The 23831-nt window shown below is 45.9% G+C and overlaps 1 protein-coding gene across 5 annotated transcripts in view; it reads left to right on the top strand.

Moving 5' to 3' along the window:
• The window catches only part of GYG2 (glycogenin 2), an 83299-nt gene that overhangs the window by 42979 nt on the left and 16489 nt on the right, over positions 1–23831 (top strand). For all 5 annotated transcript variants that reach the window (XM_029603680.1, XM_029603679.1, XM_029603678.1 and 2 more), the window contains exons 6-7: positions 9598–9817; positions 17548–17682. In XM_029603680.1, coding sequence (XP_029459540.1) covers positions 9598–9817; positions 17548–17682 — 355 coding nt within the window. The remainder of the gene's footprint in view (positions 1–9597; positions 9818–17547; positions 17683–23831) is intronic.

Below are 23831 nucleotides of genomic sequence, written 5' to 3' on the forward strand. Positions count from 1 at the left end.
CCACATTTGTGCATCTGCTAATTCTAACAAAAGTCCTTAATACATTTTCAGTGGATAACGAATTGATAAGTGTTTGAATTGGATTATATGTTGTCAGATTTTAAATTCACCGCTCAACAGATGGGTTTTTGGTCAGCCTATGCACCATCATAACCAGAGCTACTTGCCTTTCTCTACACACGTGAGGAAGTTCTGTGTGCCGATATTTTGTACACAACAGGATTGTGGAAGCAGGGGCCTCTTAAAAAAACAAAACCAAAAAAAAAAAAACAAACCCCAAAAAAACCAGTAGTTAGAGGCCATCTTATAAGAAATAAAACTAGAAACTGAGAACTGGCCATAACTTATTTTTTTGCTTTGTACGCAAACACTGCTCATTCCCAGGCTAGTGATGCAACATTTTTTGTTAAGCTGTCTGGCTCACAGCCAAAAGGGCCAGAGGCTATAGGGGACCTACACACTGTTATCTGAGATACCAGGATGCATGGACAGATTGTTTAGGATGTGGATATCTGATGCCCATGGTCACAAGTGAGATGAAGGTGTGGGTGGTTTGTGGCTTTCTTTTTTTTAATATCATAGAAGTAGCAGATACAGGAGGCTGAGAATACTTTCAGGCCAATACAGAACCGTGCGCTCAGCTGAGCTCAGTTAGCCCCCGTTTGGCCACGTGTTTTTGATGCGCTATTACCCCTTATACTGTAAGGGGGTAATAGCGCAGCCAACCCCCCCCCCCCCCCGAAACTAATAGCGCTCATCACAATGCAACTGCATGTTAATGAGCCTATTAATCACCCACTTGGCTGCACATTTCACTCTCCGAAATTAACTCCTCAAAGCACTTCAGTGCATCGAGCTGCCGGCGCCTCTGGCCCCATACTGGAGCCTGAGCCTCCGCCTTCATTGTTCACACCTCTGCTGGAGCGTCTGGATGTCCTTCTTGGCATCCTACTGGTGCCCAAGAGGCCTCAGATGTCTCCTTGGCAACCAGTTCCCTCCACCGGAGTGATCCAGAGTCCTCCAACGAGGATGAGGTCTTGGGGACCGGGCACCCACAGTTCCCTGGGCTGCTACCGGTTCCTCCCGGTGTACCATGGCCGATGCCCCCCTCAATGCCTGGGAGTCAATCTATGTTGCTGGTGTCCTCAGTGTCCGGGCCCTATGACTCCTTGGACGTGTTCTCAGATGACCCCCCCCCCTCTCAGCCTTCCCCTCCAGAGGAGTGGAGCCACTCTCCACCAGAGGACCTGTCTTTCGCCAGCTTTGTGAGGGCCATGGCAGAGGCCATTCCCTTCCAGCTCCTGTTGGAGGATGATACCCATCATAAGATGCTAGAGGTCCTCCAGTTCATCAACGCTCCAAAAGAGATCTTGGTGGTGCTGATCTACCAGCTGTACATGACCCAATATGAGCGCAACCTATGGAAGCAAGTACAGGAGTTTGCAGAGGGCCTTCCCCAGCAACAGCAGGAGTCCCTTGCAGCCATTGCCTTGCTGGGACACAGTCAAGTCTACCTATGACATCTTCGAAACTGCTGCCCTCCTAGCTGCCGGTGGAGTCTGTGCTAGATGGCTAGCTTGGCTCTGGGCCTCTGACTAGAGATTCAGGATAGGCTTGTGGACCTCCCCCTGTAAAGGAGAGGACCTGTTTGAGGATAAGGTAAAAGAGGTCATGGCGCAGCTGAAAGATCAGCATGATACTCTTCGCCAGGTCCTTATGCCACCAGGAAGCCCTCTAGGCTGGGTTCTCTCTGCCTGTACTCTCCTGCCTTGGTCCAGTCCTAGAGGCTGTGGTTGGCAGCAGCAAGTTCCAAGGGCCCAACCAGCTCCCCAGCAAGCCCAGTCTGCCAGCTTTTGACTGGTAGCGAGGGGGCATGAGCCAAACGCCAGTTCCATGGCAGGCTTCTTTGCTTTACCTGCCAGTGGGAGACCATCACTTTGAACTGTTGGGTCCTTTCCATTTTCCGCCAGGACTACTGCCTGAATTTCAGCAGGCACCCAGAGACTGCTTCTCTCCCCCCACAAATATGTCCATTGTGGGGTACAGCTGCTCATCAGGTCGTCCTTCAAATTGGAGCTTTCTGCTCTTCAAGCAGCAGACACGGTAGATCCAGTTCCCCATGAGCAGTGGGGCCACAGTTTCTATTAGAGGTATTTCCTCATCCCGAAGAGGACTGGTGGCTTGTGCCCCATTCTCAACTCAGGGCATTAAACAGTTTTCTCATAAGTGAAATATTCAAAATGGTCTCTGGGTACACTGATCCCAGTTCTCCAAAAAGAGACTGGCTCTGCTCCCTCGACTTAAAGGAGGCTTACGCCCATATTGCAATTGTCTCCAACCACAGGAAGTACCTCTGCTTTCTGGTGGGGGTAGCACATTTTCAATACAAAGTGCTGCCCTTTGGGCTGGCATCAGCCCCACATGTCTTCACCAAATGCTTGGCAATGGTGGCTGCCTGCCTCAGGTGTCACTTAGTCCTTGTCTTCCCGTACCTGGACGATTGGCTCATCTGGAGCAAATCCACTCTGGGGCCGTGAATGCTCTAGGCTTGACAGTTCAAACCTTACAGACCTTGGGATTCGTTACCAACTTTCCCAAGTCACATCTCAATCTGTCTCCACGGCTGGACTTCAATGCCAGGTTGGACACTGCACAAGCAAAAGCTTTCCTGCCCAGGGATCAAGCAGTTGCCCTCTCCTCACTGGCTACTCTCATTCGCAACAGAAAGTGTACCGGCCCACCTGCTGGGCCATATGGTGGCCTTGGTCTGCCTCCGCATGAGGGACCTGCAGTGGGCCTTGTGGTCCCAGTGGCTGCAGGCATCCCAGAATCTGGAAGTGCCGGTGACTGTCACGGACCCCCTCCGTCTCTCCCTAACCTGGTGGGAGGCCCAGTCCAATCTGGAACTTGGGCTCCCATTCTAGCCTGTGCCACACCAGGTGACCTTCACCACAATGCCTTCTCAGGGGTGGGAGGCCCACATGGACGGCCTGCAAACCTAGGGCCTCTGGACTGCGGTTGAGTACCTCTACCAGATAAATTTTCTGGAGCTGCGGATGATCCGGTATGCTTTGTGGGCCTTCCAGGACAGGCTGTCCTCCAAAGTCATCCTCATCAGAACGAACAGCCAGGCAGCAATGTGGTACATCAACAAGCAAGGTGGCATGGCTTCCTGGCCGGGGGTGGGAAGGAGCCAATACAGATCTGGGATTGGGCCCTCTCCAGGGGGGATGTACCATCGGACCACCTCAGTCTGTCCTTCCAGCCACACAAATGGTCCCTGAACCCAGCGGTGGTAGCCAACCTATTCTGAGGTTGGGGCACACTGGACATGGACCTGTTTGCCTCTCCTCACAAACTCTGAGCATGTTCTGCTCCCTGAATCCAGGGAAGGACCGTCCAGCCTGCAACACATTCTCCCTTCACTGGGGCCAAGGTCTCATATATATGCGTACCCCCTATTCCACTTCTCTCTGTCTCTGAAGCTGCAAGAGGATGGGGGGGACCATGATCCTGGTGGCACCCTCCTGACCAAGACAGGTAAGGTTCCCTCTGCTCCAGAACCTGTCCATGAGCATGATAGTTCCACTGGGGACAGCTCCCTAACCTCACTGCAGAACCAGGGTACCCTGCCTCACTTGAACCTCTGGGCCCTGCCCTCATGGTGTGGATGTTGAGCACATGATCCTCCAGCCCTTACAGCTCTCTGGTGTTTCCAGGGTCTTGATTGAATCCTGGAAACCTTCCACTTGGAGATCTTACAGCTCAAAGTGGAAGCGTTTCTCCACCTCATGCGGCGGTCATGGACTGGACCTTTTCTCCTGCCCAATCCCCCCCGCCTGCTGGATTATCTGTGGCACCTGACAGTCTGGCCTCCAGACCAGCTCGGTCTGAGTATACCTCAGCACCCTCATCACTTATCAGGGCATCGTGGGGGGGCCCATCTCAGAAAAGCCATTGGCTGGGCATTTCATGTGGGACCTAGCTCAACTGAAGCCCCCCGCTTCACCCGCCGGCAACCCCATGGGATCTCAACGTCCTGGCAAGGCTCATTCAGCATCCGTTCAAGCCTCTCAAATCCTGTGACCTGAAGTTCCTCACCTAGAAAGTTTTTTTATGTTTCTGGTGGCGATAACGTCCGCTCGCAGGGTCAGCAAGATCCAGGCCCTGGTTATATACGCTCCCTATACAAAATTCTTCCATGATCGTGTAGTGCTGCGCATGTATCTAAAATTTCTGCCGAAAAGTGGTGACTGCTTTCCACATCAACAAATAAATTTATCCTTCCCATGGTCTCATTCTCACCCAGGGAAATGTGCTGTTCACACACTGGACTGCAAGCAGGCGCTCGCCTTCTACTTGGACCATACAGCGAGACAGACAGACAGTCCACCCATCTCTTTGTGTCTTGACACAAACAGGGTGGGAGCAGCAGTGGGGAGCAGACCCTATCAAACTGGCTAGCAGATTGCATTGCCTTCTGCTATGAGCAGGCAGGCCTCCAGCTGGCTGGCAAGGTGAAGTCTCACTCTGCGGGCTATGGCGGAGTCAGTGGCCCATCTGCATGCAGTCCCTGATGCTGAAATCTGCAGAGCCGTGACTAGAGATCTCTCCACACATTCGTGGTTCACTACTGCCTCAACAGGGGTAGTTACTAGGACAGCACTTTTGGCCAGTCTGACCTCCACAATCGATTCCAGTCTTGAACCCAACTGTTTTCGTCGTGCTCTTCGTGGGGCCAGACTGTTCCTGGTTTTCCCACAGTGCCACAGTTGTGTTGTGCCCGTTAGCATCTTGTTTGGCTACTGTGGGTCCCTCTGATCACAGGGGTCCGTCTGGAGCTCTGTAATCGCCCACATGTGAGGACTACCATCCTGCTTGTCCTAGGAGAAAGCGCAGTTGCTTACCTGTAACAGGTGTTCTAGGACAGCAGGATGTTAGTCCTCAGGAATCCTGCCTGCCTCCCCACTATGTTGAGCTCACCTTCATTTTGTTTTATTTTTCGCTCATATTTTGCTATGTTACGAGACTGAAGGGGGACCTCGCATGGACACGTGGATAACAGCAGGCTGGGCATGCTCAGTCTGCCAGTCAAAGTTTCTAAAAACTTTGACTAAAGATTTCTGTGCCAGGCTCCATCTGTCGCCCACATGTGAGGACTAAAACATCCTGCTGTCCTAAGAGAACATGTTACAGGTAAGCAACTGTGCTTCCGCACTGTAAGAAGTGTGGCAATTACCCCTGTGGAATAGCCTTTCTGAACCTGTCCCTCTCAATAGTCATGCCATGAGAGAATTGAGCTGGATTTTCCATCTTGACTGGCACTGGGCAAAACCTGATTGGCTCCTCTATTCTTAGTCTCCTTAGGTCCGCATACCATGGCTGTCTCAGCCAGTCTGTTGCTACCAGGATTACTCATCCCTAGTGACACCCAATTCTGTACAGGATTCTCCCTATCACAGGCCGTGGGGGGGGGGGGGGGAATGACACATACAGAAGGGATTTGGTGGGCCACTCCTCTAATGCATCTATTCCCTTGGACCCCCCATTACCTTCTCCCGCTGAAGAAGTTGGCTGCCTTGACATTGCTTTTGTTGGCCATCAGATCCCATTGGGGGGGCATCCCCATCAGGATACTATTTGCTGAAAAGCCTCCTCCAACAGTTCCCACTCACCTAGGTCCATCTTTTGTTGGCTTAGGAAGTCTGCTTGTATGTTTTCTGCTCCTGATATATGGGCTACTGACACACACACATTGGGCAGAAGACCACCTCCACATACCATTAGCCGTGCAATCTCCAATGTCATCTTTGGACTTCTGGTTACCCCTGCTTGTTGATGTAGACTTCTGTTGCATTATCCAAGAGGACCCTGACTGGGCAGCCTTCCAACTTTTGCTCTGAAACAGGCTAGGGCCTGGCAAGCTGCCCTGGTCTCTAGCCTGTTTATGGAGACATTTTTTTCTTGCTGGGGGCCCAGAGCCTTTTTGCCAACTGCCCCTCGCAGTGCGCCCCCCCAGCCCTTGTTGCTGGCATCTGTCATCAGTAGGACCCACTGAAGAGGATCTAAACTAGAGTCTTTGGCCAGATTGCCTTTGTTCTGCCACCAGTGGAGGCTTTCCTTTGTGAGGTGGAAACAGAAGCTTTCAATCGAAATCCAGCTTTAGCGGAGCTTTGCTGGCTAGAAGGTACTCCCTCAGCAGTCTCATGTGCCTTTTGCCCAAGGCACTGCCTCGATGGATGCTGCCATTGACCATAGCACTTGTAGATAAACTCTTGCCTTGGACTTTCTGGTTGATAGTTTAACTTTCCACCTGTTGCAATTTTGGTTATTCTCTCTCCCTCTACGTGTATCAAAGAAGTCCCATACTTTAATGTCTGTGATAGGTCTGAATAGCTCTTGAGTCTATTCACTATCCAGCCCAGGCTGTCTAGTCACTGAATGGCTTTCTCTGTTGACCCCTTCTTGCCTTCTATCTCTCCTTATCAGCTAGTTATCTAGGGAGAGATGGACTCTGATTCTCTCCTTGCACGGGGAGGCTCCTACCACCACTAACATCTTTGGTTAGAGATGCTGTTGCCAGCCCAAACAACATAGCCTGAAACTGGTAGTGATGGCATAGGACCACAAAACATAAACTTCTGGAAGCTGTCCCACATGGGTATGTGTAGATACACTTCAGTTAGATCCAAAAAGGAGAAAAATGTATCCCTTTCATCTGTCCATAAGCCTTGTTTTAAGAGCATGAAATCAGATGAGAGCCTCCCCCCTCCCCCTCAGGCTTTCTCCTCTGATGCTACTGGAAAGGTGGCAGGAGCCTGAGCAGCAGCGATAGTAGGATTCAGTTGCAGGCACCTTGGGGTTGGCTGGGTGAAGGGAACTCGGTGGGCCTCCCTCACCCTCTGATGCTGCGCCATCGCTGTTGTGGCAGAACGAGCCTGCTAACGTTGGAATGTGTTGCACACTACACACCAGGCATTTCCTGCAATTAATGCCATAATGCAGGCATTATTTATCACATCATGAGCTAAATATGCAAATTTTGAAAATTTATTCAAGTGGGAAGAGACCATGCTAGTGCGGGCAGCATTGGCCTGAAGGATGAGCAACTCAGAGTAAAATGAGGAACAACGTCAACCCCTGCGGCTGATGGGACTCCTTTTCTCCGAGGGCTGAAAATGAAGGAGGTTGCTGCTGCCTTTAGGGTTGGGAGGATGTTGCTGCTGCTAGTTTGGGGGAGGGGGCAGTGAGTGAATGAGCAAGCATATGTTTGAGATCCTGTGTGAATGAGAGCTGGTTTAGGTGAGGGAGAATGTGAGCATGTGATTGAGCCTGTGTGTAAGCATGTGAATGAGTCTGTGCGTGAGAGACAGCATGTATGTATGTATGCGATTGAAAGCATGTGTGTAAATGTGTAAAAGCCTATATAAGTGAAGAGAGAAAAAGCATGTGTTTGTGAGGAGAAAGTTGCAAGCAAAAATCCCTCCAGCTAATTCAAAACAAATCTCGGGGCACCTGAATATCAAACATTCCCAGGTATGCAGAGCAAAACATTTCTGTATCCTTATTTTTCATTACTGGGTCTTTGTGTCTGCTATTTTGGAATATTTTATTGGCATCTAGACATTTTTGAATGGAATATCCAATAATTAAAAACTCATATCAGCTGTTTTGAAATCTTTGTTAGTATGGCTTTACTGCTACTGATTTTATATTTCTTGATTTGTTTTATAAGGATGGCTGATTCTTTTTTTCCTTTGTTACACTGCATATAGAGGCTCTGGCTTGTTGCGGTTTCCAATTCAATTTTTGGCTGCATGCTTCTAGTTTTGCATTTTGGTCTCTTTATTCTTTTAGGTGAGGGTCAGCACATGTGACTGAGGTGAGGTTTTCTGCTGGCATATAGTGTGCTGGAAATTGGTGCTGTTTTGGTGTGGGATGTTTACTATTTATGCAATTTCTGTTCAGACAGTATATATCTTTTCCTTATGTCATTCTTAACAAAAATAATACTGGACCTTTATTTTTTTTTTTATTTCCACTGTGAATTGTAATGAAGTGTCACACATGTAGGTGTGGTCTGTCAGGTGTGCCACAATGGGGGGAAAAGGTTGAGAACCACTGCTCTAGCAGCAGTCTTTGCCAAGCCAGCTTGGGTCAGGAAGGACATGGACTGGTAAAGGGACCTCACGAACATTTTTAAGAAGTAGACTTGGATCTTCCCAACTGGATGATTATTATATTGGATTCCAGTACAGTAGGGTGGGGTGCCTACTGCCAGGGACAAGTGCCTCAGTACTGGTGAATAATGGAGGAAGTCACCCAGTCCTTAAACAGGCTGGAACCAAGGGCCATCAGACTAGCCATAAAACACTACTTTCCACTGGTGAAGAGAGACTGGTCCAGACCCTTTCTGACAAAGCTGTAGCAGGAGCTTACATAAACAGGGGAGTACTCTCAGCTCCACCGTAGCAGAGAGAAGTCCTCTAAGTGGGCAGAGCAAAATGTTTGGAGCCTTTCAGCAGCCCATGTTGCAGGGAGCAAAAAACATCAGTGAATTTTCTCAGCAGAAATGGATGGGATCCAGGGGAATGGGAACTCAACAGGATGCCTCTGAGGATGGTGGACAGAGGGGGGGGGGGGGGGTGTCTGTCAATTTGATGGCAATCTGAGCTTTCTTTGCTGCTACCCCTTGCTGTACCTTTCCTCTGGTGCAGTGTCTCTTGCCCCATGCTGGGACTGTGTGTGGTGTGTGTGAGGATCTTTGTTTTTCCAGGGGGGGAGGGGGGGAACAGGACTTTTTTTAACTGTTATCTGTGCTGTACATGATCTCTAATCTACAAAGGACTTCATTTTCCAGTGCTGTCAAATCCAAAAGAGAAAAACAAGTTACATGGGAGCCATCACAGGGGGAAGAATGCTTAAAATAGTCTTTAAACAGGAATTGCTCTGTGTACCCATGAGTCACAAGTGAAATTACTTTTAACAATTTAAAAAAAAAAAAAAAAAAAAAAACCTCCTGTCAGATACTTTTGGGGGCTTGTTAAGCAGAGTTGTATTTCTTAGAGTAGAATAATAATACATTTAATTTTCTAACGTTAAAGCACCATTCAGGGAGTTAAAGTAAAATGAATGGGTGGATGATCTGTAAGGGTTGCCCTTTTGTGGACTGTAAAGTGGGTAAATTGCTATTATGAATTGTCTTTAATATCCGAAGGGAATCTCGCTCTGAGAGAGAATAAGAGAAGAGGCTTTTTGCATTGCTGGTAGAATGCAGCAGTTTAATACATAATCAGATTAGTATTAGCAGGAATAACGTTATGGAAATACAGTCTCTAACTCTTCCCTTGTTAGCAGGAAGCATACCTGGCTAATTTTAGGAAAATTCTCATAGCTGATGCTGTTCTATTTCAGAATAGATTAAAGGTATGCAGATTAATTCCATTTAAATGGAAGCTATTTTGTATGCAAGTGCATTTTCATAGATATTAATTGTTTTGTTGTTTGACCCTATTAGAGGTTATTTGGGATATGGACCTATTGAACAATTTATTTCCCTCCCCCCCCCCCCCCCCCCCCCCATTCTTGTTCTAAAAGATTTGGCCAGGATGCTAAAGTGGTTCATTTTACGGGTTCATCCAAGCCCTGGCACTGCAAGTACAACCCTCAGACCAGAACAGTTACAGAGGATGGATCACCCTCGGGAAGCCAGCATCTGATTTTTACTACACTCTGGTGGGAGACTTACACCTCAAGCGTTTTACCTCTGTTAGTGGGACAGGGAAAAGCAGGGCGTACAGAAGGCCAAGAGGAAAAGGTAAGGCAGCATGACTGGGGACTTGTGGAGAGGAAGGGCTAAGCTAGGTGTACCACAGTTACAATCCCACAGCTGCAGGCTCACTTGTTAGCTCCCATTTTGAGCTGGGTTTATTTTTATTTTATTTTTTTTTAAGTACCACAATGCATTTTTAAAACAATGGTTTGAACTAAGCACTGGGTAGAATTGGGACTGGGAGAATGTAAAATATCCCATGCTGTTGTACACAGCTTTTTGTAAAAACACACGCGTTGTCGACTGTTTTTTGTGTTTGGGTTTTTAAATTTTCCTGCAGCCTCAAGAAGGGGAAAATTTGAAATGACTGTTCAGAGAATTGATCGCAAAGTGATACTTGAATTGATAAATATTTTAAAACAGTATTATTTAGGGTTTAGGTAAAAATGCTACTTACCAGAGTGGGAGAGATGAATATCTGAAATAGCCATCAGTAAAAGTCCTATTTAAAAAAAAAAACACCCAAAAAACCCCCACAAGATTAAGGGTGCTTGGGACAGATGTGGAGCTTTTCCTCATCACTTTCAGCTTCCCAATATGGATGTGCCTTTGTTTTTAACTGAATGAGTAAAACGTTATGAATGAGGCCATTTTCACTTTATGAATGGAATGAACTGAAAATAGCCTGTGATTAAAAAAAAAAAAACCAAAAACCAGCACCCACAGCTTTTTGGGTATTTCCATATTTGGGTAACTTAAAGGCCTCTGCCAGGACCAGGCCTGAGCTTTGGTGATGAGAGCCAATGTCAAGCCTAGGCCTATACACGAGCCTCTGCAATACAAGCCTGCCTCAGGCTGTTTTTAATGTTTTAGTGAAGTCCATTGGGGCCTATGGATTGTATCCCCCATTGGCTTCGATGTTTGTTGTTGTTGAATACACTGACATTCAAAATGAATGAACAAACATACATTTTGATTCTGTACACCCCTACTTGCCAGCTTTACCCCACTGCCCCTAGATTCTAGCAGTTCAGGCACTGCCACAATAGCCACCCACAGGAACCATGGCTCCTTCTGGAGCCCTAGGTAAACCTGTACCTTTTCAGGGATGTCTGGATCTCCAGTATTCCGCAGCTCCAGCCAGCCTGAGAAGCAGAAATTGAATACAGTTGAACTCCCTGTCACTGAGCTCTTGGGAGAGTCATGAAAGTTTGGACAAGTTCTGGAGGACAGGTCCATTAATACTTTTAGCTAGGCAACTGTGGGGAAAGCAGAGTTGCTTACCTGTAACAGGTGTTCTTCCAGGACAGCAAGATGTAGTTCTCACATATGGGTGGCATCACTGGACGGAGCCCTATCACAGAAAACCTTTCTGTCAGTTTCTAGAAAGCTTTGACGGGCACACTGAGCATGCCATTATTCCTGTGTCCACAGGGGTCTCCCTTCAAGTCGTTTGTAGCAAAAAGCGCAAGCGAAAAATAAAATAACAGCGGACCCAACTCCGTGGCGGGTGGGTTCCATGAGGACTACATCCTGCTGTCCTGGGAGAACACATGTTACAGGTAAGCAACTCTTTCTCCCAGGACAAGCAGTATGGTAGTCCTCACATGTGGGTGATTAGCAAGCTACAGGCTGACTCGTATTATAACAAGCCAATAGTAGACAACTCGTGTGGAGACACAATAATTGGGGTGCTATTGGCAATGATGAGGGAGCCTGACATCACAGCAGGAGGCTGTGGAAGGAGTTGGGGACTATCGTGGAAGAAAGCTTTTCAAGACAGGTTGGCCAAAGGCAGAGTCCTGACAGACTTTCATTGCTAAGTAGTAGGGGGCTGTGAATGTGTGAAGAGCTACAAGTCGCAGCCTAAGAAAATAGCGGCAATTGGTACTGAACAATAGTGTGGTACCGATGTCATGGCTGTTATAGAATGTGCCTGCAACTCACAGCTAGAGATGAAGGCCTGGTGCATCATAGCATAATTTGATACGGTCTGCAAATCAGTTGGAGAGAGTCTGACTACTTGAACTCGCAGCTTGTCTTTTGTCAAAGGAGGAGAGTTAGGTGTAATTCCTATGGAGTGTAGTGCGGTTATAGATAGAATGCAAGTGCACTCTTACAGTCCAAGGAGTGGAAAACCCTCTCGCCCTGGTGAGAGAGGCGTTTGGGGGGGGGGGGGAAGTGGGCAGAGTATATTCTGAGTAAGGTGAGTCTACTTTAATATTATGTATGAGTCTTGTAAGCACGAAATGTAGGCCCCATTCCATAACCAGTGAACATAGTGGGTAACCCATGGTAAGCCAACTCATAAGGGGTTGAACCGTTAATCGGGCATCCCCACTCACAAATGGTAAGCTGAATTGGAACTGAGGTGTACCCATGCGGAGGATGTCTGGGAACCAGAATCAGAGGGTATGTTAGCGTGTAAGAAAAGGAGTGGTGTAGAAAAAAGGGGCTAATACCCTTTTGTATGCTCCATGTGGTAAATCATGCCATTTCGAATGGTAAGATTTATGGGTGGAAGGCTGTTGTGACACTACCAGTAACCTGAGAACATCAGTGAGTCTGTGATATGAGACTGACCTGTGAGCAGGCGAATTGGGTACTGGAGTGATAAGTTGAGAACTATGGGAAAGCATACTTGTCGCGGTCAGGATGTGGGTCTGAGAAACAGTGAATCCCGTCCTGTTGTAGCATAATGAGTTTTGGCTGTGAGGCATCGAAAGACATAAGAGGCCTTTGATGCAGAGCGAGCATAGAATCTGTCCACCATATGGTTCGATTTGGACACAGAGGGCAAGGTCGTTGACATCAGCGCTAGAAGACTTTGCTGGCTAAACATGAAGTTAGAGACCTTTCGAGAGGATGGAAACATCTATGGAGAAGGTCTGCTAGTGCATTGGGTAAGTCAGATAAGTGGCCCAGGAATGAATGGAGTGTGCAAGGGCTGAAGGCTAGTGCTGCGCAGCTCCCTGGCAGAGCAGCTAAGAGTTTGTGCGTGCTTGTGTGTTGGAATACCACATTGTCGCTATGCTGTTTGTCTGTATGCACAAAGTTTGTATCAGAGGCAGTATTTTAAGGCATAACTCATGGCTCGAAGCTCCAGGAATTTGAAGTGAAACTCTGTATGGCGCGGAATAGACGCATATTGGGTTGGGAAGATGTGGTTTTGAACTCTTCAACCCTAAGTGAATGTGACCATGACCAGGATCATCTAAGGACTTGGTTCTGGATCAGTAATATGGATCAGGGACAAAAGCGGTTAAACAGCTTAGAGCCACTGATATTTGAAAATCCACTGAATCTTACTCATAGCCAGTCTGGGCATATGAGTGAAGTGTATAGTGAAAAACCCCATGGCCATCAATGAAAGAACTGAAGGGCTGAGGCTATGTTGCATGTGCATAGAGATGTGTAGGAACTTGACAGGATATCTGTGCAGTTGTTGGGCAGGAAGTTTGTTGTGACTGTAGTGCCCAGAACTGCTCCATATGGGATTTATGGTAGTTAAACAGAAATCCCAGGCAAATGTAGTAGATTTATAGTGTCTTGGAGAATTTAGAGCTCCTTGCTTGGATGGACTCCTATTAGTTGTCCATGCAGGGAAAAGCATGAATGATGTTTTGCTCCATAGAGAAACAGCAGTCACTGCTAGGCATTTGGTGAAATACGCAAGTTGTCGAAGCTAGTGTGAACGGCAGAACTTGGTTTTGGAATGTTGTTGATTCACTATGAAGCACATAGACTAGAGGAGAGAGGTAACCCACTTACTGCGGTAAGGGAAGCACGGTGACAGACACCATTTTACCTGATCCTTCTGAAGAAAGTTGACATTTCTGAGGTCCAGGCTGGGCGGAGAGCATCTGCTTTCTGTTGAAAGAAGGAATAGTGGGATTAAACCCTCCTCCCCCCCCCCACCTTGTAGCATCCAGGGATCTGTACCCCGAGCTCTGGTACTAAGTGGGATGGCCGCTCTGATATCCAGCAAGGTTGAGAGATCAGGAGGCTGTCCAACTGGTGGAACTGATGTAAATCTGGATATCAGTTGGTCTCACACGTGAGCGGTAAGTCTCTTACCTGCATCTGTCTGCTGTGCAAGAAAACATCAAGAGCTGTTGCCGGATCTCAAGGTGGGCCTGCAATTGAGGTAGTGACTGGATCTTGTCTTGCAGATTAGCTAATGTATCTGGGACTTCGGGCCGTAATTAGGAACCAGAAGCCAGAGTATTAGAGTACAGAGTCCTGGTTCTGGCAATGGGAGGACGTCTCGATGCAATCCCAAATTATCGGTAGAGAGCTTCTCTTGGTGGTGTCAAACATAGCTGGCAATAGCGATATGTGACACCAATTACAGTTCTTGGACCTAGAACCTTCCAAAACCATGTGGCCAGGTGTTAGTGACCAGGTCTCGATGGGATTGTTGCTGAAGCGGGATTAGAGTTCTTAACCGTCCTTCGTGGTGGAGCACAGAAGGGACGAGTCGGTGAATATCGATGGCTCTGGTGTTAGTGGATTTCGGAAAGCATGGAGGACAGCCTGAGGGACACAAACATCAGACTCAACTCTGTAAGCTGGAATGGTAGCGCAGCGAGACAGGAGACGGGCTAAGCATTACTGGCGGTTCCACATTATTTTGTGGTAGCTCAGTACCCAGCACAGTTATCGGTGGGGAGGAGCACAGGATTCGTGCAGCCGGGCCCGCTTCGCAACTGGCACAATGGATATTGATGCCGGTACAGAATAAGTATCCCTCTGCGCTCGGCCCGGTCATTCTCCAGCACAGAGAAAGATGCCAGCGATGTCCTGGATTGCGTTGGTGGCAGACGGTCATTGTGCCCGGTGACTGATTGCCACGGTGCTCAGCCCGGTCTTTCCCCAGTGCCGAGGTGGATGCCTTTGCTGTCTTGCATGCGAATGGTAACGGATTGTCGCCATGCCAGCACTGCTCCTGGCACTGTCTAGTGCCCAAGGATTATACAGGGCTTTGGTTAAGAACCCAAAGTATGGACAGCTTTTAGTTGAGGGCATTGGGTTTAGGTGCTCCAGTAGTATTGACGGTACCTGGCAGCATCAAGGGTATCGTCGATGACATAGGCGGCGCACCGATAGAATCTGTGGTGTCTATGAATCAATGAGTCCTAGATGGCAGCGATGGAATTCATGGAGGGATCAGTGGCATGGATGGGGGTACCGAGGGCACAGAGGGAATAAATAGAGGCATGGATGGAATCTATGAACATTGATTGTCTCTACGGCGGCCCTGGCAGCAACTGTAACTGTGGACGTCCCTATCCCTCTAGCCCCAATAACCCGGTGGAGGATCACAGGGGAACACTCGCAGGCTTTGTGGGGCTAACTAAGGATGAAAAACATAGGGAGAAGGGAGGCAGCAATTCGGTTGGTAAGCTGGGGAAACAGTGAGGTGACAGGAACTGACCGAAAAATGGCATAGTACTCACGAGCGTCAATTTTAAATGTATGTGAAGGGCGACCCATGTAGGGAAAAATTATTTGTGAAGTAAAACTTCAAGTATTTCTGTTAGGAAAAGTTGTGAGAAATCTGAGCTCCTGAACATGAGGCAAACTGCAGCGCGGAAAGAGACTGAAGGGAGACTCCTGTGGACACAGGGATACTGGCATGCTCGGTGTGCCAGTCAAAGCTTTCTAGAAACTTTGACAGAAGTGTTTTTTTTTTCCGTGATAGGGCTCCGTCCAGTGACATCACCCATATGTGAGGACTACCATCCTGCTGGTCCTGGGAGAATCTATTCATCTTGCATCTGGTAATGAACAGAGAAGAGATCTTAAGAGCAATTTCAAGTGACCTGGACTGGCCACTGTTGGCAGACAGGATGTTGGGCTCGATGCACCATTGGTCTGACCCAGCATGGCACATTATGTTCTTAAAGCTAAATATTTAGCAGACACTTAATAGTTACATCCTCAGGCTTCAGTTTATTTGCAGTAGTAATCTATTTTATTTTGCAATCAACCTGTTACAGGAAGTTCTGTAATTTAAATATTAAATCTCCCTTACTAGCAGGTCGATACAGTAACGTGCGGTTGAAGATTTCCCGTCTGTAACGTGCTGGGAGCGCACAATACAGACGAGTAAGGCGATCCAGCGATACAGTCTCCAGTTTCACACGTCCGTAGCGCTTCTTAAAATAGACACATAACCCTTTCCGCACGCAGCATGTATATGATGTGTAAATGAACGAATTAGCTATTCCCCTCCGATACTGTAACGGGCGCTGATATTATCTCCTTAGTAACCCGCTGTTTTGCCGCGGCCTTAACGTGTTAGTTTACCGCCTCCCCCTAGTAGGTGTTAGGACTGTGAGTCTTGTAACAAATCCATCGACACCACTTAAGATACTCAAACACAATAAAAAAACAATAAAAAAAAAAGCGATACAGAGATGATCGAGAAAATGTAATGCTGTGGGACACATAAAAACCTGTCAGAAAAAAAAAATAAATTTTAAATACCTGTCACTTTCCGAATCGTGTGGTCCTCCAGGCTGCGGCGGGAGCCGGAGGGCCGCGTGGGTCCAGGCGGCCGGCGGCGGGAGCCGGGTGTTTGATCGAGGTCGCGGGCGGGTGGGCGCCTGTTCATCCAGGCGGCGGGGTGGGTGGGCGCACGTTGGTTTCAGGCGGGCGGCGGCAGCGGGATGGGTGGGCGCGTGTTCAATCTAGGCCGCGACCCGGCCCGCGGCCTAGATTGAACACGCGCCCATCCGCCCCCCCCGGATCCCGCTGCTGCTGCCGCCGCCCGCCTGAAACCAACGCGCGCCCACCCACCCCGCCGCCTGGATGAACAGGCGCCCACCCGCCTGCGACCTCGATCGAGCACCCGGCTCCCGCCGCCGGCCGCCTGGACCCACGCAGCCCTCCGGCTCCCGCCGCAGCCTGGATGACCGCACGATTCGGAAAGTGACAGGTATTTAAAAATTTTTATTTTTTTTATAACATTCAGGTTTTTACATATTTTTGGTTTTTTGTTTTTTACACTTCCTGGTGCCTGTCATTTCAAATGTCATTTGAAATGACAGGTACCAGCGCACCCAGGTTACTGTATAGGCGCTGTATTAAGCGCCTATACAGTAAAATGGGTTGCGCGGGCCTAACCCTTCTCTACCGCTTTAAAGCCTCAGCATGCATTTGCATGCAATTAGAAGAGAGTATCAGGCGCTAAGTCAAGAGAACTGTGCGTGCGGGGAGGAAGGGTGCGCCTGGCAATGCCGCACTCTTTCTGCCGCGGTTTTAGAGTATCGATCTGTTAGTCACTGAGAATGTAATTCAAGTAGATTTTCTCTTTCAAACCAACACTTTAGCATGGAAACGAAGGGATAAGGGTGGTCACTGCAGAAGAATCTTGTTTTTTAGGCAAGACTCTACAGTCTAATTTTTGATTTGTATTTGATTTCTTACTCATCCCATGCTCAGTAATCAATAAGATCCCACTGCTGACCAATTTAGGAGTGGAAGCTCAATGGCATTGTATCTGCTGATTGGCCCCTTCAAGGTGGCAGGAAAGGGTAATGATCAGCTTGCTTCTTGGATTAACCGCTACAGTTTCCATATTTTATTACATATGTAATACACTTTTGCCCCCCCCCCTTCACTCTCCCATTCTGCAAACTGTGCAGAATCTAATACTCATCCTCTCAGATAAGAACACTTTATAACTTATTGCCTATAAAAGGTTCCCCCCCCCCCCTGTGGATAGCATGATTTATAATTCCTCTTCCTGTGACGTGTTCTTTTCTTAGCATCATTTTGGCGGGATTGAAGTCACAATGAAGAGGGAGTGCCAGACTCACACCCATGCGGATCATTCCCCTCCCCCAGAACCTCCTGAACAGTGTGTCGCTCCAGACCTGCCTGATGATTTGTCTAACACAACTGTGAGTATGGCAAGCACAGAAAATGCTGCAGTTTCTTATATCTTGTCAGTTGCTTATTTCACCGCCCACTCAAGGATCCTGAGTTGTTAAATTACTGATTTTTGTTCTTCAAAGCACCGGACTTTGGAGATCAACATCCCTTGCAAGCTGTTTCTAGTTGCTGCTTCAGGGATGTATACGAATCACCCACTGAACCAAGAAGGCTCTATGTTCATGTAACCTTTTTTTTTTTCTCAGATTTTCTGCCTCCTACCCCCACGCCAGGAACTTGCCATGGCTTCATAAAATGACATTTTGGTTTGGTACGCGGATGAAATATGTACTATCTGTCCCTATGACAGGCTGCTTTTATTGTATTGCATCTTGTGATATACCAGAACACACTGTTCTTTCCAGGTTTCATTTTCTACCAGTTATTTCTTGAAAGTCATCGCACTCATGCATTGAGATTAAGAGAAAAATTGATTCCTCAACAGATGGACAGCAGTCTGCAATATCTTTGCCATGCCTGTGAGTTTATTTACTGGAGTATATTAGAGTATCTTGTTCATGGAGGGGGAAGTCTCTTTATCAGGAAATTAAACAGATCAAGGGACAACAGCTCCTCTTCAATATAAATGGCAAGCACTCCCAACCATCTCTTCTGTGCTGACAATATTTATTCTTGAGTGCAAAAGCTGAAGGTAACAAGGGAACCTGGCTGTTAATCAAAAAAATGCTGAAAGTGCAAAAGAGAACCTAGAGCAGGAATGGCCAACTCCAGTCCTCAAGAGCCACTAACAGGCTTGGCTTTCAGGAGATCCATATTGAATATGCATGAGAGATTTGAGTGCGCTGCTTCCATTGTGAATATTCCAAAAATCAAACCTGTTTTGTGGCTCTTTAATTACATCGGCCACTCCTGATCTAGTGACAGCAAAATGTGCTCCTTCTGTTAGAGACCAATTACTGATATGGTGTGGCTGGGTCACCATGGGAGCCTGCTGCAGCTCCGTTCATTTCAGTGGCACTGCCACAGGTGTCCTAGAGACACTGGGAAGCAAATGAGCTTGACGCAGAAGTCCCAGGACATGCCTCCAGTCTACCGTTGACTGTGATTTTTGAGCCAGTCACTCTAAGATCCCTGCAACTGGGAACCAGCTGCAAATGAATGGTTTGTGTTAATTGGCTTTCCCAGTCAACATATTTTATTAAAAGGTTTACAGGTATCAATCCCTAATCAACTTTGAAATATGACTTTTTATTAGATTGCCAGGACTTTTTTCTAAAACTCTCTTAACATTAATTTTGTATGTGATATTCAATGGGACAAGACAATTACTACCATCAAGATTTCAGTATTTATGGAATGCACTTAGTTTAATGTATCTGATTTCCTTTCTGTAAGTCAAAGTGATTTACAGTAAATTACTATAAATTAAAACACAAATGAGCAATTACAGAACTAATTGTCAGGAACAAGTAAAACTTTAAACTTTAATCCCATATAATAACAGTGGAAGAGATCCAATAAAATGAAACAGATATAAAAGCAGAAAACTTCCCTAGCCGTGTAAATACAGTGAAATTGACTTTAAAGGATCAGACTCTGGATTAGACTTAGGTTTTCAGATCCCTTCTGAATCTACTGAATTCTTTTTCCCTTTGAAGAATAATGGCAAAAAATTCTAAAGACAAAGTCCAAAGTAGGAAAACTGAATTTCTTTAGGGGATAAGAGTATAGGGAATTCTGATTATGTTCTTAATGTTCTTCTAGGATAAAGAACCAAAAGGCTTGGATATGTGGGGGTTCCCCACAGATGCTGTAAATGTTAAACAACCAGTGTTAAACTGTATGTGGCATGGTATGGTCAGCTAGTGGAGCTCTTGTAACACAGGGGTAACGTGATCATATTTCTTCTCATAGATCAGCTTTGCTGCAGTGTATTGAACTAATTGGAGTCTATTGTAACTCACTTTCACAGAGTCTCTTCTAATTCAATTTATAATCTAAATGACTTGAAATGAGTGAATATGTAAGAATTAAGATAGTCTCCAGAAATGCTCTGAGCTGTTGAATCAGTTGCAAATAGGATCTTTTGACAAGATTAGCAATACGGCCTTCAAAATTGCAATGTCTAACTCCCAAGGTAGACATGCCTTCTTTCAGCTGGATAGTAGTACCAGCCACTTCAGGAGAAGGAAGCGTCCTGGAGTCAAATATTCCTGAAAACCACCTGACTTCTGCCTTAGTTGGATTGATATTACTCCTGTATAGGTCCCTGGTGATTCCTCATTTGGAATTCTGTGTACAGTTCTGGAGACCGCACCTTCAAAAGGATATAAACAGGATGGAGTTGATCCAGAGAATGCCTAGTAAAATGATCAGTGGTCCTTTCTTTCTTTTTTTTTTTCTAAACCCTATGGGGATACTTAAAGGTCTAACCATGTATACCCTCGAGGAAAGGTGAGAGAGGATATATAATAAAAACACTTAAATATCTCAAAGGTTTGCATACACAGGAGGTTAGCCTCTTTCAACGGATTGGAAGCTCATGGGATAGGGTGAAAGTGGGTAGACTCAGGAGTAATCTTAAATATTTCTTTACAGAGATGATGGTGGCTGCATGGAATAGCTCCCAGTGGAGGTGATGGAGACTAAAACTGTATCTGAATTCAAAAAAGGATGAGAGAAATACAGGAGATCTGAGGGAGTGATGAGAGCTGTAAGGGCGTGAAGTGGCCCTAAAACCTCTCCTTAAATGTGGGACCAGGCTTGATACCTGGTCCACCTGCAAGGAAAGAGCTCTGTGGATGGGACCCTTCTGGAAAGGGAATAAAAAAAAGGTTTGATCCCAGCTGGGATCAGGAGGCCCCAGCTCTTAAGGTATCCAAAGTGAGAGTACACTGCTGTGAGGTAGGCAGTCTACTAAAATGTATGTTATAAAAGTTTAAATTGTAAGAAGAGAGGCTGGAGTCAGTCTGAAGTGTTTCAGCTTAAAGATTTATTGGCTGTCCCACAAAGGGCTAAACAAATTAGATGGACCATATGGTTTTACCTACTTTCATGTTTCTAGGTCTTCTATGACTTTCAGTTTAAAGGAATAGAGCTACTCTGGTTAAACATCCATCAAAAACTGTTAAGGATGCCTAGGATCTGTGCCAGCTACTATCTGAATGTCGTCAATGCTAAAATAAGAACTGAAGCCAAGGCTTTGCCATAATAGTTGCCAATGCTGAGAGGAGCAGGTGCCAAAACTGAGCTTTGTGGAACTCGCAAGTAAAAGGAGTGGGTGGGGATAATGTTGGAATGCCAGTGAACTTGAAAACTCGTGCATATTAACTTAATATTGGGAAATCCACTTTGTGGCTTTACAGTGCTGTTTGGTTGGGTAGATTTTTCTCCTATAGTAGGTGACAAGTAGAAATGAAACGTGTTTTGGGAGTACTTGAGAGCAGTCTGGATTGTGCATCTCCTTCCCATTGTAGCCATAGCCTAGTATGACTGGGCCCCTCCCAGTCACTACCAAAGCCTGCTACACTTGGCCACAGATTGTGCTTCCAAGTGACCCGCTGCAGTCTGCATCTCCCCATCTTCATAGCGGGGGCTATGAGCAGGACTTTGGTTCCAGCAGCACGTCCATGCTGCCTTTCCGTCCTCGTGCTATATAACCTTAAGAGGTGAAAAAGGGGGTTTTAGGTCTTCTTCACTTCTGCATTTCAAGACTAATATGCAAGAAATTTGAGAGGCTCCTCCTCAGCTACCTACCAAATTCCGTCTTTTGGCATTTCACTAGCCAATTCCATGTGTCTCGTTCATAGGCCTGTTAGAGAGGACTAGTCTGGGATTTGGGGTTGTTTTTTTTTGTTGGGAGGAAGAGCATTTGAATTCACAGTGCATGCAACCCCTGAAATACAAATGTTTATAAAACTAATCTGCTAAATGAGCATAATACTACAAAACAGGAATACCAATCCAAGAGCAAGTTTGCATTGCTTGGTTTCTAATTGGTTGACTTGGTGGTAATTGTAACAGCTCATTATTTAATTATTTATATACACTTCTTACAGTAAAACGTTGAACAAAGCGGTTTACAATAAAATAGTAAAAATGATGAACAAATATAAAATGAAGGAAAGGAAAAATTACATACAATTATAAAATAGGCTAAGATAGTATTAAAGAGTAAAATAGAAATCAAAGAGAAATGCAAGAATGAGTAAATCTGGTAACGTCTGAACATAGAAAGTGGTAAAATGTTTTGTGTGGGGGAAGTCATTCACCTGCAGACTTCACACCAATCTGTTAATTTGTGTGCAGATTTACTTTTTGGGGGGGGGGAGGGGGAATTACACACATGCTACTGAAAACTCGTTAACTTTCTCTTAATTTATCTGCAGTGAGCAGAAGGGTTTGTGCTTTTAGAAGGGGGAATCTCTTCCGAAGGGATAGGCTCCACCTTAACCAGGGTGGAACCAGACTGCTGGTGCTAACCGTTAAAAAGGAGATAGAGCAGCTTTTAAACTAGAACAAAGGGGAAAGCTGACAGTCACTCAGCAGCGCATGGTTCGGAGAGATGTATCTTTAAAGGATACTAATGATGCATTAGAATTAGGGCATCCCGACAGAGGTTCCAATAATATGAAAAGTAGTCCAAGTGCCTGGAACTAAACTCACCTGAGCTAAAAAATTCTAACTTATCCCTATCAATTAAAAAGCAGAATGAAAATACAAACTAAAAACAAACATTGAAATGTTTGCATGCTAATGCCAGAAGTCTAAGAAGTAAGATGGGAGAATTAGTGTATAGCAGTGAATGATGAGACTTTAATTGGCATCTCAGACATGATGATGGAAGGAGGGCAACCAATGGGACAGTGCTATACTGGGATACAAACTATATCGCAATGACAGAGGAGAGCACCCAGGAGGTGGTTTGGTGCTTTGTCCAGGATGGCATAGAGTCCAACAGGATAAACATCCTGCATGAGACTAAATGCACAATTGAATCTTTATGGGTAGAAATCCCTTGTGTGTTGGAAGACTATAGTGATAGGCGTATGCTACTGTCCACCTGGTCAAGATGGTGAGATGGGACAGTGAAATGCTAAGAGAAATTAGGGAAGCTAACCAAATTGGTAGTGCAGTAATAATGGGAGACTTCAATTACCCAATATTGACTGGGTAAATGTATCATCGGGACACGCTAGAGAGAGAACATTCCTGGGTGGAATAAATGTCATTTGTCTGTCCTGAACAAATTGCTCCATAAAAGAGAGGGAGCAAATTTAGATCTAATTCTCAGTGGAGCACAGGATTTGGTGAGAGGTAACTGTGGTGGGGCCGCTAGGCAATAGTGATCATAATATGATCAAATTTGAATTAATGTCTGGAAGGGGGACAGTAAGCAAATCCACAGCTCTCGTGCTAAACTTTCAAAAGGGAAATTTTGATAAAATGAGAAAAATTGTTAGAAAAAAACCGAAAGGAGCAGCTACAAAGGTAAAAAGTGTGCAAGAGGCGTGGTCATTTTTTTTTTTTTTTTTTTTTTTTAACAAAAAAAACCATCCTAGAAGTACAGTCCAGATGTATTCCAAACATTAAAAAAGGTGGAAAGAAGGCAAAATGATTACCGGCATGGTTAAAAGGGGAGGTGAGAGAAGCTATTTTAGCCTAAAGATCTTCATTCAAAAATTGGAAGAAGGATCCAACAGAAGAAAATAGGATAATGCATAAGCATTGGCAAGTTAAATGTAAGACATTGATAAGACAGGCTAAGAGAATTTGAAAAAAAGTTGGCTGTAGAGGCAAAAACTCACAGTAAAAACGTTTTAAATATATCTGAAGCAGAAAGCCTATGAGGGAGTCAATTGCCCGTTAGATGATTAGAGGGGTTAAAGGGGCACTTAAAGAAGATAAGGCCATCACGGAAAGATTAAATGATTTCTTTGCTTTGTTTACTGAAGAGGATGTTGGGGAGGTACCCGTAATGGAGAAGGTTTTCATGGGTAATGATTCAGATGGACTGAACCAAATCACGGTGAACCTAGAAGATGTGGTAGGCCTGATTGACAAACTGAAGAGTAGTAAATCACCGGGACCGGATGTTCTCAAGGAACACAAATGAAATTTCAAACCTATTAGTAAAAATTTGTAACCTATCATTAAA

The sequence above is a fragment of the Rhinatrema bivittatum genome, chromosome 5 (assembly GCF_901001135.1).
Source record: "Rhinatrema bivittatum chromosome 5, aRhiBiv1.1, whole genome shotgun sequence".
NCBI classification, from domain to species: domain Eukaryota; kingdom Metazoa; phylum Chordata; class Amphibia; order Gymnophiona; family Rhinatrematidae; genus Rhinatrema; species Rhinatrema bivittatum.